We start from the raw sequence: 12,627 nt of genomic DNA, 5'->3' as shown, positions 1-12,627 counted from the left end.
TAGGGAGCAGGGAGTGGAGGGTGCAATCACCAGCTCTAGGTTACTGACAAGTGTTTTCCCTGGCCCGGCCTGAGCAGAATGTTGCTGCATGTTGAATCTAGATGACTGGTCAGTGCCACGCATGGCAGCTGCCTGGAAAAGACAGCTGCAGTGATGTTGGCAATAGTGGCTTCTGATGTTCTGTGTTTATGGCTGTCATTGTGGAATCCTTTCAAGCCTCCTTAATGGTTTTCTTTGTGTATAACCATTTATCTGCAATTCCGTTTTAGGCTTTGTCCCCCAGCTGGTTGGACTTCTGCATGAGCTGCCTTTTCTTCTAGTCTCTCTATTCTTGAAATCACTGACACCAAATTCTCTCCTAAGACAATTTTTTACTATAATTGTAGATTATTTTGAAGTCAAGGACTTGTCCTTTTTTTCTGTTTGAGTTTATCTGTGTGATGGCCTAGCAGTGGTCTGGGGAACTGGCCTCTCCTCAGCCCGACTCCTAGCTCACTAGACGAGGAGATGTGAGAGCACCTGCCAGTCTGGAGGCCAGGCCACACTGCTTTCCTACACATCCTGCACCGTCAGAATGGCTGGACACATTTCTCATTTAATTCTAAGTCTTCTCTTTCTTGTTAGTTAGCTGGTTCTTGTTTTCCTGTTTCCTGCTTTACAATAGTAAGTTTTATGTTTGTCACAAGATGTGCTGTGATTTTCTGGTTAAAATCTAATAAAAGTAAAAGTGAGAAAGATCTGGGTGGAAGAAATAGCAACTATATCTGATTGGCAGCTGTCTATTCATATTCTTCAAGGAGCAAACACAGGGACCCATGCTGCCCTTCTCCCAGCTTTGTCCTCTTCTCCCTTACCTGCTGCAACCCAGACTTATCTTGATGCATTCTTTTTACTTGGTCTCAGTTCCATGACAGTCTGGACCTTTTTCTTCTTCAAAACTCCACTTTTATCTCCTATTGGGTCTTCTGTTCCCAAAGCTCTTCCTTCCCAGCCCCCACATCAGTCCTGGCTCTTTATACTCCAGTGATATTTTTGAGCATTTACACTGGTCAAATGTGAACGCCATCATCTTAAGAGGAGTGTTTCCCCCCGCCCCAAATATGTAGAATTGTACAACCTTGGGGCTCTCACAATCCTTAAAATGGTCCTGCATTGTGGTTTTAAAGATAAAACAGATGCTAAATTGCAAATTATGAATGAGAGCAAAGTTAAATGAAAAGTAGAATTAATCTCATTTGGAAAGCTGAGAGCATTGGCCCTTGCTTAAAAGTTTCATCTAAATAGACTGTGACATGGCCTTTAGTTTGACTCTAAAGACAGATGCTGGCCTGGCTTCATGACTATATTGGTTTGCTCAGGTTGCCATAATAAAGTACCACAAACCAGGTGCCTTAAACACAGAAATCTGTTGTCTCACAGTTCTGGAGGCTAGAAGTCCAACATCAAAGAGCCAGCAGGGTTGGTTCCTTCCAAGGTCTGGGAGAAAGAATCTGGTTCAGGCCTCTCTCCTGGCTTCTGGCATTTTCTGGCCGCCTTTGGTATTCCTTGGAAAAGAAGCATCACCCCAGTCTCTGCCTCCATCTTCACAGGATGGTCTCCCTGTGTGCATATCTGTCTTCAAATTTCCCCTTTTTATGAGATCACCATGGATCAGGGCTCACCTTGCTCCAGCATGACCCTAGTTCCAAATAATGTCCCATTCTGAGGTCCTGGTGGTTTAAATTTCAGCCATGAATTTGGGGAAAACACAATTCAATCCATAACAGTGGCCATTATCATTAGTTAACATTTACTGAGTGCCTGTTGTTCCTGTCTTAAAAAGGTGGCTTGTTACCTGCAGAAGCTTATTCTCTATTCAGGACCATAGGCAGGTAAAATGCAGTAAACACGAGTAATAACCATAAGATGGGGAAATCAAGCATTTTTCATAAGCTAGTGTTTTCACACTCTGGGCTGCAAAGATGGCTTAAAGCTGCTTGTACAGTGAAGGAATATTTCCTCCCAAGTGGGTGGACTTCAAGGGGAAGGGGGACTCCCTTTACTCCAGCCTTAACCAGAGCCGCTCAGATTTTATGTTCTACATAAAAGAATTAATAGAGGTGCTGATTGAGATACAAAGTTTGTAAATTCCTGTCTCAGACAGTTCTTAATTGGAAGTCAGGCTTTAAAAGGGGTCTCAGTTTTCTTTCAGCCGCTGTGATCTCCTTAAAGACTGTGGACTTAATTGGGTCTTGCTCAAAGAATTGCCTTCCATCTTCCTTCTCCACATCTTTGTGGAACTTGTTTTGGGAACAGGAAATAGATCTTCCCTGACTTTGTACATATCTGCTTACTTATGAGCTTTTGCTGGATATTTGGACCTGGTTAAATTTGGACCAGTTAGTGTTTTTTAGGCAATAAGAAAAGTATTTGTTTATCAAGTTTTTGAAAAACTATTTATTCAAAAATATATAACTGTATCACACTTGTTTTAGGAGAAAACTATAGATTAAAATTTAGAAGTCCTGGATCAGAACCCTGGATTTTAAGAAAGTTCCTTAATCTCTCTGGGTCACAATTTCTCCTTCTATTGCTTGGGGATGATATCTACCCTGTTTGTGGGAGGCCCCACTGATTGGCCACCTTCTTCTCTGACACTGAACATTTCCAGGTTTCTGAGGCCTGGAAATTCTCTCTCCTAAACATCTTTGTCCTTTATCTCTCCCTTCTTTGCCTCAGGTCAGAACCCACCCCCCACTTGTTGCCTAACTCACTGCAATGCCCTCCTGACTGGCCTTTTCCCTCAATCTTGTTGCTTCTTGAAGGCATCCTCTATATTTCTGTCCATTTATTTTCTCAGATGTGAATTAATCATGTTACTTCTATAATTTACAGAATGCATTCATTTTCTTCTAATGATAACAGCCAACATTTATTGAGTGCTTACCTCGTCCTATCTGTGGTGCTAAACACTGTACACAGACCCTCTCAATGAACCTCACAGCGTGGTTATGAGATGCAGGGACAGTTATTGTCTCCACTTTCCAAATGAGGTTCTGAGGCTAGGTGGGTTTAGGTAAGTAGCATGAGGTCACATGGCTAATGAGTTATAGAAGCAAGATATTGGTTTAGGCACTGATTCCAGAGCATGCACACTTAACCCCTTTTCTGCCATGCTGCTTCCCGGGGTGGTCCACAGACCTTCCCTGAGTTGCCGCTGCTCCTTCTCTCGCAATGTTCTACACAACACCCTACCCACTAGGCACAGTCACACTGAACTCCGTACCCTAAGGCTGTATGCAATGGGTATAGTGCCTGGAAAATATTTTTTTATTGAATAAATGAATGAAATAATTTATAAAGCATATGTTAACTATAATGCCCCATACCAATGTTGAGATTTAATATAGGTTAAACCAGAAATACACTGATATTCTTCAGTTGACTAGCCCAGCCTTGGCACTACCAACATTTGGGGCCAGGTTATTCTTTGTCATAGGCAGTTGTCCTGTGCACTATAGGAGGTTTCTCAGCATCCCTGTCTTCTACCTGTTAGAGAGATGCCAGCAGTACTCTCCAACATGTGATCACCACAGTGTCTCCTCTGACAACCAAACATCCCTTTGGACACCAAACTAATTAAGGACACCTGGACAAACTTTTAATTGCTCATTTTCACTGAGTCCCTTACTTTCTCTAGTACTCAGGTTTCTCATCTTTAAAAGTGGTAGGATTTGATAATAATTTATTCTTCTAGTCAGTAATGTATCAAAAAAGTCTCCATATACAGCTAAATGTCATGTGGTATCTTATATTGCATTATGAAACAGAAAAAAGACATTGGTGGAAAACTGGTAAAATATGAATAAATCCTGTAGTGTAGTTAGTAGCATTGTACCAATGTTAATTTCTTAGTTTTGATAAGAGTACCATGGTTATATAAGATGTTAATGTTAGAGTTGCTGAGTGAAGAATATAATAACATATTAGGAGAGGGTGACCATTTTTTAGACATAAGTAAAAGCAGAGACCTATAGATATTCCTTCATAGATCTAGAAGAAAAGCTAATGAAGTGTGCTTTTGTCTTTTATTCATTACACAGGCTTTCCATTCACATGGATGATGAACTGCGCCATATTGCACAAAATTCTCTTCAGGGTTTGCTGGTTGACTTCCCAGACTGGAGGGAAGATGTCCTGTTTGGCTTCACCACCTTCCTGCTCCGTGAAGTAAATGACATGCATCACAGCCTCCTGGACTCCTCCCTGAAGTTACTGCTCCAGCTGCTCACTCAGTGGAAACTGGTCATACAAACTCAAGGAAAAATCTATGAGCAAGCCAACAAAATCAGAAATTCAGAGGTGATGTTCACATTCTTCCCATTGGTTCCCATGGATGTAAATAAGTTGGAGCCCAGAGACCTTGGAGTTCTTACTCTTGGCTACCTCGGAACTTGCTCCCAAATGGTGGCCCTTACTTTTTCCATCTGCCTGAATTGTGACTAAGAAACTTAGGGGGTGATTTGTTAGATTTATTAGATATCAGGTTATATTTGTTAACATTAACAAGGCTATTTAGGCCGAAACCGGTTTGGCTCAGTGGATAGAGCGTCGGCCTGCGGACTCAAGGGTCCCAGGTTCTATTCTGGTCAAGGGCATGTACCTTGGTTGCGGGCACATCCCCGGTGGGGGGTGTGCAAGAGGCAGCTGATCGATGTTTCTAACTCTCTATCCCTCTCTCTTCCTCTCTGTAAAAAATCAATAAAATATATTTTAAAAAAAACACAAAACACAAGGCTATTTAGGGAGTTGAATTTTTTTCAGAGAATTATGATTATAAATGTATTTATAAGAGCAATGACAATAGGTCAGGGAGATAGAGCTGAATTTTGGATATGGAAATAGATATGGATATGGATGTGAATATAAAAGTTCGCTGCCCTCCAGGTTTTTTCATAGTGGCAGCATATTGGTTGTGTTATCCATATCTACAGAGAAGCAAAGTGCAGTCTTGTAGTTTCTTTATTCTTTCATGCCTCAGTCCTAAATGGTAAAACTTCATTATAACACTTTGAAGAGCTCATCGAGGAGCAGAGTTGTCAGAGGAGAACCAGGGCAGTGGTGGCATGGCATTGGCAAAGAGCAGACGGAGAAAGGAGTCTAGCTTGAGAAAAGCATACCTGAGCATCTGAGGAACATGTGCATTCAGGGAGGTATAATTGTATTTAGCGATCAGCTAAAATCCTAGATTGGCTGACTTCAGTGATGAGGTCCAGGTCATTCTCCTTCCTTGTGTTCTATACATGCCAAAAGATGATAAATAACAAAACAAAACAAAGAAAGAAAGAAAGAAAGAAAGAAAGAAAGGATTACATATGCTTGTAAAAGGCAAACTGAAACGAAGGCAGACTCTGCCCTGTTGTCTGGCTGGCATTTTACATTCATTTGGTTGTGGTTTGGGAACATTCAGAATCCATCTCATAAATACCCAAAACCTAGATTAGAATCTAATACAAAAACAAGTCTAATTAGAAAGTGAATCTTTGAAAATGCAATTTAATAGTGTCTAAAAAGTTTATTGAGAACTTATGTAAAAAACAAATTAGGCCACTTTGATTGAATATCTAGAGTAATATATGGTATGGATGTAAGCAGTTTTGTTTTTATTAATGTTAATAACCTTTGAAAAGTTATTTCTTCTCTTAGATAACAGATAGCTTATGGTATCCCAAAGTAACAATGGATCTAAAAACAAAAAGGGACCTATGATATTTCATGAATAATAATGAATTTATAGACATGTCTGGACCTAAGCCATTATGATCTATTTTAGTATCACGAGGTTAAATGTGCCCAAAGATGTACATATAAGATTAGTTTCTTCTTCCCCTGTTATTTTTCTGATGTAGAATGTTGTTCTTATTTTATGACAGTTTATTGCAAATGGCTCCAGCCACCGAATGCAGTCGGAACGAGGTCCCCACTGCAGTGTCCTCCATGCTGTGGAAGGCTTTGCTCTGGTTTTACTCTGCAGTTTTCAGGTGGCCACACGCAAACTGTCCGTTTTAATACTCAAGGAAATCCGAGCTTTATTTCTTGTCCTGGGTCAGCCTGAGGTATGGATTATTCTTCTGAAGTTCCCAATTTATTCCTTTCAAGAGTTTTGATGCTTAGATTAAAAATTGTAAATGATGCATTACTACTTTATGTTCTGTCATGTTACACATGATGTCAACAAATAATCTTTGCTTCATGGTAGGTTTTTAATTATGAACCAGCACTATTGATCTAGGAGAGATAAGTCATATATTCTTAGAGCAATAGAAAAGCCTGTTTATCATTCTCCAAGAGATAGTGCTTATAAAAAAGTGAAGAATTAAGATTAAGTTATAGATCATTTGTCTTCATAATGTTCAGCATACATCAAAGTAAGCAGACATTATTACATTTATAATAGAGAATAAACTTAAGAAAATAATGCATACCATTTAACCTTTTGCACTCGGATGTCGAGTGTGACTCGACACGGTTAGCATCGGTAGCAGCTCGAGAAAAAAGCAAGCGAGTGTAAAGGGTTAAAATAATTAAGATACTAAACAGTCTGGCTAACAGAAAGTCATTTAATCTTTACAACAGTGGAAAAGATGGCATCATAAGAAAACATGTCCCTTGGGATGGGAGAAATAAGCCCATGATTAAGCGCTATAACTTCAGCTAACATCCTGCCCTCAGTCAAGGACACCCTTGTTCAGGTGTTCAGGCTCATGGCCTGATGGCCCAGGTGGCCAAACCCCAGACATGAGGCGATTAAAGAAAGTCCAGCTTTTTATGCCACTACTTCTTTAGAAAAAATGGTACTTTCCTTTTTCTTGTTTTAAATCATGGGTCTTGACTTGTGATCCTCAAAATGGTCATTGTCTTTCCAAATATTTTAAATCCATCACTGTCCTGGTTATTCACATTTTTTCAGGTAGCTATCTGAAATATTTTAGGATCATGCCTCTGGTATCAGGTAAATAGATCTCTGAGACATGCTATACTTTGGTAAACCTCCATTAAGTCTCTAATTATGAGAATACTGATAACAATTTCTATGTAAGTATCAGTTACTACCTAAGTGCTCTACACATATATTATCTTATTTAACTCTCACAATAACCTAAGAATGAGTATTGTTATTACCCCCAATGTACAAAGACTGAGGTTTAGGGAGGTTAAAAGTCTTTATCAATAGCTAGGACATGACAGAGCCACAATTCAAAGCCAAATATAGATGCCTCTAAAACCCCATGTTCATACTGGTAACTGCTATTCCATCAGACTGTACGGGATGTTTCTCACACATATGTTGTTTTCTTACACCAGCCATGACTCTTTGGAAACCATTCTCATTCTCATTTTGAAACCATTCTCATACGTGAACAAGGATATTCCAAAGCTTTCCTATAAGGCTTCTAAGTAAACAATTTTATATATCTGAGCTTCTCTATAATGAAGAGTGGCTAACATACACATATATGTATATATGTACATTCATCTAGAAGAAGGGATTGAGAAGTACAAATTAGCAGTTACAAAATAGTCATGGGGATGTAAGTACAGTATAGGGAATGTAGTCAATCATATTATAATAACTATGTATGGTGCCAGGTGGGTACTTGAAATGTCAGGGGGACCACACTGTAAAGTATACAATTGTGATACTTTTTTCTTATGCCCATTCCAATTTGCTTCTTTTACCAAATAGCTATACACCACATAGTTACCAAAGAGAGTATGTGGTTAGTCTCCAGTGCATTTTCTTTAGGACTAAATTCAGTCACTGTCAACAATTTATCGGTTATTTTAGCAGATCAGTGACTTCAGTAAGTAGCATTTTAGAGATCAGGCAAAACATATTTTTGTGGGGTTTCCAGTCCTTAAAATTAATGACAACACCAATGCTTCAGTGAATAATGTCTGGTACAGTATTTAAATTCTTGTGCACATGTATGAACTTTTGAAATTCAGGTGCATGTCTTTTCAGTGCAATGTGAAATGGGAGTTCTAATTATCTTCCACTGAAATTTGAAAGACTCAACTCAGAAACATAGGAAGTTTTACCCACTGCCATTCACCATCTTGACACTCGGTTTTCTGTGAGAAAACCCTTATCACTGTCTTGCACACTGTTCTGCTTTCATGTTCTAGACAAAGGGAGTGGGCTGGATGGGGAGGATCCACTTTTCCATGGAGAGTAACCACCTTTCCTTTGTATAGGATGACGACAGGCCTATGATTGATGTCATGGATCAGCTAAGTTCTTCCATTCTTGAAAGTTTTATTCATGTAGCAGTTTCGGACTCAGTAAGTACATATTTTACTATTATTGCTAATCATTTTAAGTATAAGATCTGGACATGTCTGACAAAAGAGAGACAAATAAAAGTGATACGGAAGAATTCAGGGGTTTTATGTCAGGTTAATAAACTGATGCAGAAGTACTTAGGAAGCTCTGGCCAGTGTAGGTCAGTGGTTAGAGGATCGGCCTGTGCACTGAAGGGTAGCAGGAGTGCTCCCTGGTCAATGGCACATACCTGGGTTACAGGTTTGATCCCAAACCCAGTCTGGGTGTGTGTGGGAGGCAACTGATTGATGATGTGTGTCTCTTACATCGATGTTTCTCTGTCTCTCCCCCTCCCTCCCTTCCATTCTCTAAAAATCAGTGGAGGAAATATCCTCAGGTGAGAATTAACAAAACAAGAATAAAGTACTTAGGAAAACAAGGCAGGATTTTCAAATACTGGCTTAGGAGACAGTCAGATAATCTATACTAATAAAAGGGTAATATGCAAATTGGTCAGGACACCCTCACAGTAACAACTGAACAACAGGCTGTGTGGGGCGACCAGGCTGGCAGGGGGGTTAGTGAGTGACAACCAAATGACTGAACAGCAGGCTGTGTGCAGCGGCCAGGCCGGCAGGGGGGTTAGTGAGGGACGAACAAACGACTGAACAAGCAGGCTGTGTGGGGCGACCAGGCAGGCAGGGGGCAGTGAGGGGTGACCAGGCCAGCAGGGAGGCCAGTTGGGGGCAACCAGGCTGGTAGGGGGGGCAGTTGGGGGCAACCAGGCCAGCAGGGGTGGGGTAGTTGGGGGTGACCAGGCCAGCAGGCAGAGGCAGTTGGGGGTGATCAGGCCAGCAGGGGGAGCATTTAGGGTTATAAGGCAGGCAGGCAGGTGAGTAGTTAGGAGCCAGCAGTCCTGGATAGTGAGAGGGATGTCTGACTGCCAGTTTAGGCCCGATCCCGGGGATCAGGGCTAAACCAGCAGTCGGACGTCCCCCGAGGGGTCCCGGATTGGAGAGGGTGCAGGCTGGCCTGAGGGAACCCCCCCTTTCACGAATTTTGTGCACCAGGCCTCTAGTTTCAAATGAAATTTGAGCCTTAGGTATATAAATAATATTTTGAAAACTACAATTTCAAGAAGAATTGCTCAGGCTTTTTTAAGAAAACTAATTCACATAATTTATTGTACTTAACACTATATGTACCTTATATTTAAGGGTGCTTTACAGTTTATAAGGTGTTTTCACATTTATTATCATTTTGACCCAGATAGGTATCAAAACTCAAAAACATTAAGGGGCACAGGGCCATAGTCACACAGAAGGAAGTGATAGGGCCCGGACTTGACTCTAATTGGACTCTGACTCTAGTACAGCTTTATCTGTCTCACAAACATATTCTCCCTTATAAAGTGCATATTAGCAGCTTCAGTTTTCATGAATAAGTAGAAAAGAGATTGAAATGGATTTTAATTATCTGGTTTTTTACAAATTAGTACAGTGCAGTCATGGAACCTGGACTAATTTCAGCTCCAAAGCTGAAGAGAGCAGGATACATCCCGAACGCATGCAGAATCCACACTGCCAATGTCCCTCACATATTCTTGTCAAATAACTATAAATGAATACAAACATAGTTGACAAATAGCTATGAGTGACTAGAAAACCTAACAATACTTGTGAGCTTTATGTGGCTTTTTCCAACTGAAATTCAACAGATCTATATCTTTTAGTAGCCTTGTTCTTGCTATGGTTGTGATAATAATGATCATACTAAAACTGTTAGCCATGCAGTGCACATCTACTGCGTCTTTTAGAAATTCAAATTGTTTGAACATGGAATGGAAGAGTCAAGTTTTATTATTTTATACACAAATCTTATTTCCATGCAGGTTGTATTTTGCTCATGTGATTTTGTTCTGTGTTTATCAGAGTCAAAACCTTGAGCCAGGGTAATTAGGACAGCAACTCTGCACTTAGGAAGATGCACAGGAGCGGAGATGGGGCAAGCAGTACCTGCTCTGTGCCAGGTGTTCTTACCTCCCATCCACATAAAGGTGGAGTGAGAGCAGCATTGTAATCCCCAAGTCATAAATGAAGCACTTTGGGATGTCCGGGAGTTTTCTGGTCACAGGCTTTGGGCAGAATCTGGGCTGGAATCTCTTCTCTCTGGTGCATTAACCATCGAGGCCACTAGTGGGGTGCTCTGACCCACGGGAACTCCTAGACCCAGCAGAGAAAATGGATTGTGTTAAATGCCTAACAAAGATGAAGGCAATTTTCTTTCCTGGTACTACAGCTACATTATTTGAAATTTGGTCTTCTGTAAATTTTGATTTCTGGGCTTAAAAGAAAATGAATAAGAGCTTACGTGATTCGATATCTTTCAAAAGGTTCTAGAATGTATGTTTGGCTTGATAACATAGGACAAGAATATATAGGTATCTTACCTTAAAAATCATCAATAAAATGCCTTTCATAAAAGGAATTAAACTCAGCCATCTCCCTAAGTAATTATCATTGCTATATATATATATATATATATATATATATATATATATATATATCCTAATTATAGGTATTAAATATATATCCTAATTATAGGTATTAAACACACATTTATGAATCTCAGAGATTAATAACTTTTCAGAATTTTAAAATGGCAAATCTTTGGTCTAGTTTGAATTAACTAATGTTATGTCTTTGTTCAACAAATATTTAGTGAGCAGCATCTGCTTACCAATGCACAGTGTTACATGACATTAAAACTATACGAAGTACAACCCCTGTCCTTAACCTCTGTACTCCGGTTGCTTGTCATCTAGCCTAGGAAACAGTGATGACTACAAAACAAGTCCTATATGGTAGGGGCAGGAGGAGGTTTCAGAGTCACTGCATGGCCAGTCACAGAGGTGGTCAGGAAAAGCTCTGAGGAGGATGTGGAGTTTACAGTATGGTGTTGATTCCTTGCCCTCTTGCACCTGCAGGCCACCTTACCACTGACCCACAGTGTGGATCTTCAGTGGTTGGTGGAGTGGAATGCGGTCCTGGTCAACAGCCATTATGATGTGAAGAGCCCATCCCACGTCTGGATATTCGCTCAGTCTGTCAAAGATCCCTGGGTCCTCTGCCTGTTCAGTTTCCTGCGACAGGAGAACTTGCCCAAGCATTGTCCCACGGCCCTCGGCTACGCCTGGCCATATGCCTTCACCCGGCTCCAGTCGGTCATGCCTCTGGTGGACCCCAAGTAAGGGATCTATGTGCTTTCCTCTGTTCTGCTCGTCACCATTTTCCCTCTTACATTTTCATTTCATATAAGAGATTAAGATATTATAATCTTCTCTAGATTCTGAACTTCCTAATATAGAATTCTTAACATTGAATAAAAATCTGGTTCAAAGTTCTCATCTAGAGCTAGTTTTGTTGTTATTGTTGTTGTTGCTTTTCATAATAATCAATATGAATGTCTAAGTACAGAACCTCAGACCTTACTGGTGAAAATGTTATGAAAGTTTATGCAACTTCCTATCCAGTAGTGACCTTCCCTGTCCAGACAATCCTTGACAGATAGCTGTTCAACTCTCTTTGAGCACTTTGTAGGATCATTATTCAATAAATGACATTTAAAATCCTGACCTAGTGCTCACTTCTCCATATTTCTAGCAGCCCAATTAATGCCAAGAAAACCAGCACTGCTGGCAGCGGAGACAACTATGTGACCTTGTGGAGAAACTACCTCATTCTTTGCTTTGGAGTTGCAAAACCCAGTATCATGAGCCCGGGACACTTAAGAGCTTCGACTCCAGAAATAATGGCGACCACGCCTGATGGTACAGTGAGCTACGATAACAAGGTGACATGACATGCTTCAGAAGAATTATTCTGTAAGGGTTTTTTTTAGCTTGTTTGTCTAGAGTTCACAGTGCAAATTGTACTGTGCCTGCCATCTGGAGTATACAGAATCAGATTTTCACCCTGAACATTTCTAAATTCCACTGAGTGTTTATGTGCATAATTTATAATTTCTGCCTGACAAATGGACAGCAGAAGATAAAGAGAGGTGAGCAAACTTTCTTAAAACATTGGGACTTGTATTTATTAGTGCCCTAAGGTTTGATTCGTGTCCTACACACCGCATGTCTGTCACTCCACACCAAGTCTTTACTTTTAAACCGTGCCTTGATTAAATTATCTTGTTAATGATAAGTTTTGTAGATTTAATTTGTTTTTTAAGAAGACCATTATAATTTAAAAGTTCTTTAATTTGTGTCTCAGATGAAAAATGCATTAATTGTGCTATATCAAATGTATGGGTTGTTTTAT

General features: G+C 40.2%; 1 protein-coding gene across 2 annotated transcripts in view; it reads left to right on the top strand.

Moving 5' to 3' along the window:
• FRY (FRY microtubule binding protein) overlaps positions 1–12,627 on the top strand; it is a 407,062-nt gene that overhangs the window by 170,999 nt on the left and 223,436 nt on the right. For both annotated transcript variants that reach the window (XM_054718725.1, XM_054718726.1), the window contains exons 18-22: positions 4,083–4,341; positions 5,913–6,095; positions 8,239–8,325; positions 11,292–11,551; positions 11,968–12,157. In XM_054718725.1, the coding sequence (XP_054574700.1) occupies positions 4,083–4,341; positions 5,913–6,095; positions 8,239–8,325; positions 11,292–11,551; positions 11,968–12,157 (979 nt within the window). The remainder of the gene's footprint in view (positions 1–4,082; positions 4,342–5,912; positions 6,096–8,238; positions 8,326–11,291; positions 11,552–11,967; positions 12,158–12,627) is intronic.

Source organism: Eptesicus fuscus, chromosome 7 (assembly GCF_027574615.1).
Source record: "Eptesicus fuscus isolate TK198812 chromosome 7, DD_ASM_mEF_20220401, whole genome shotgun sequence".
Taxonomy (NCBI): domain Eukaryota; kingdom Metazoa; phylum Chordata; class Mammalia; order Chiroptera; family Vespertilionidae; genus Eptesicus; species Eptesicus fuscus.
The sequence above is the reverse complement of the archived record's forward strand: the minus strand, read 5'-3'. Positions and strand labels throughout refer to the sequence as shown.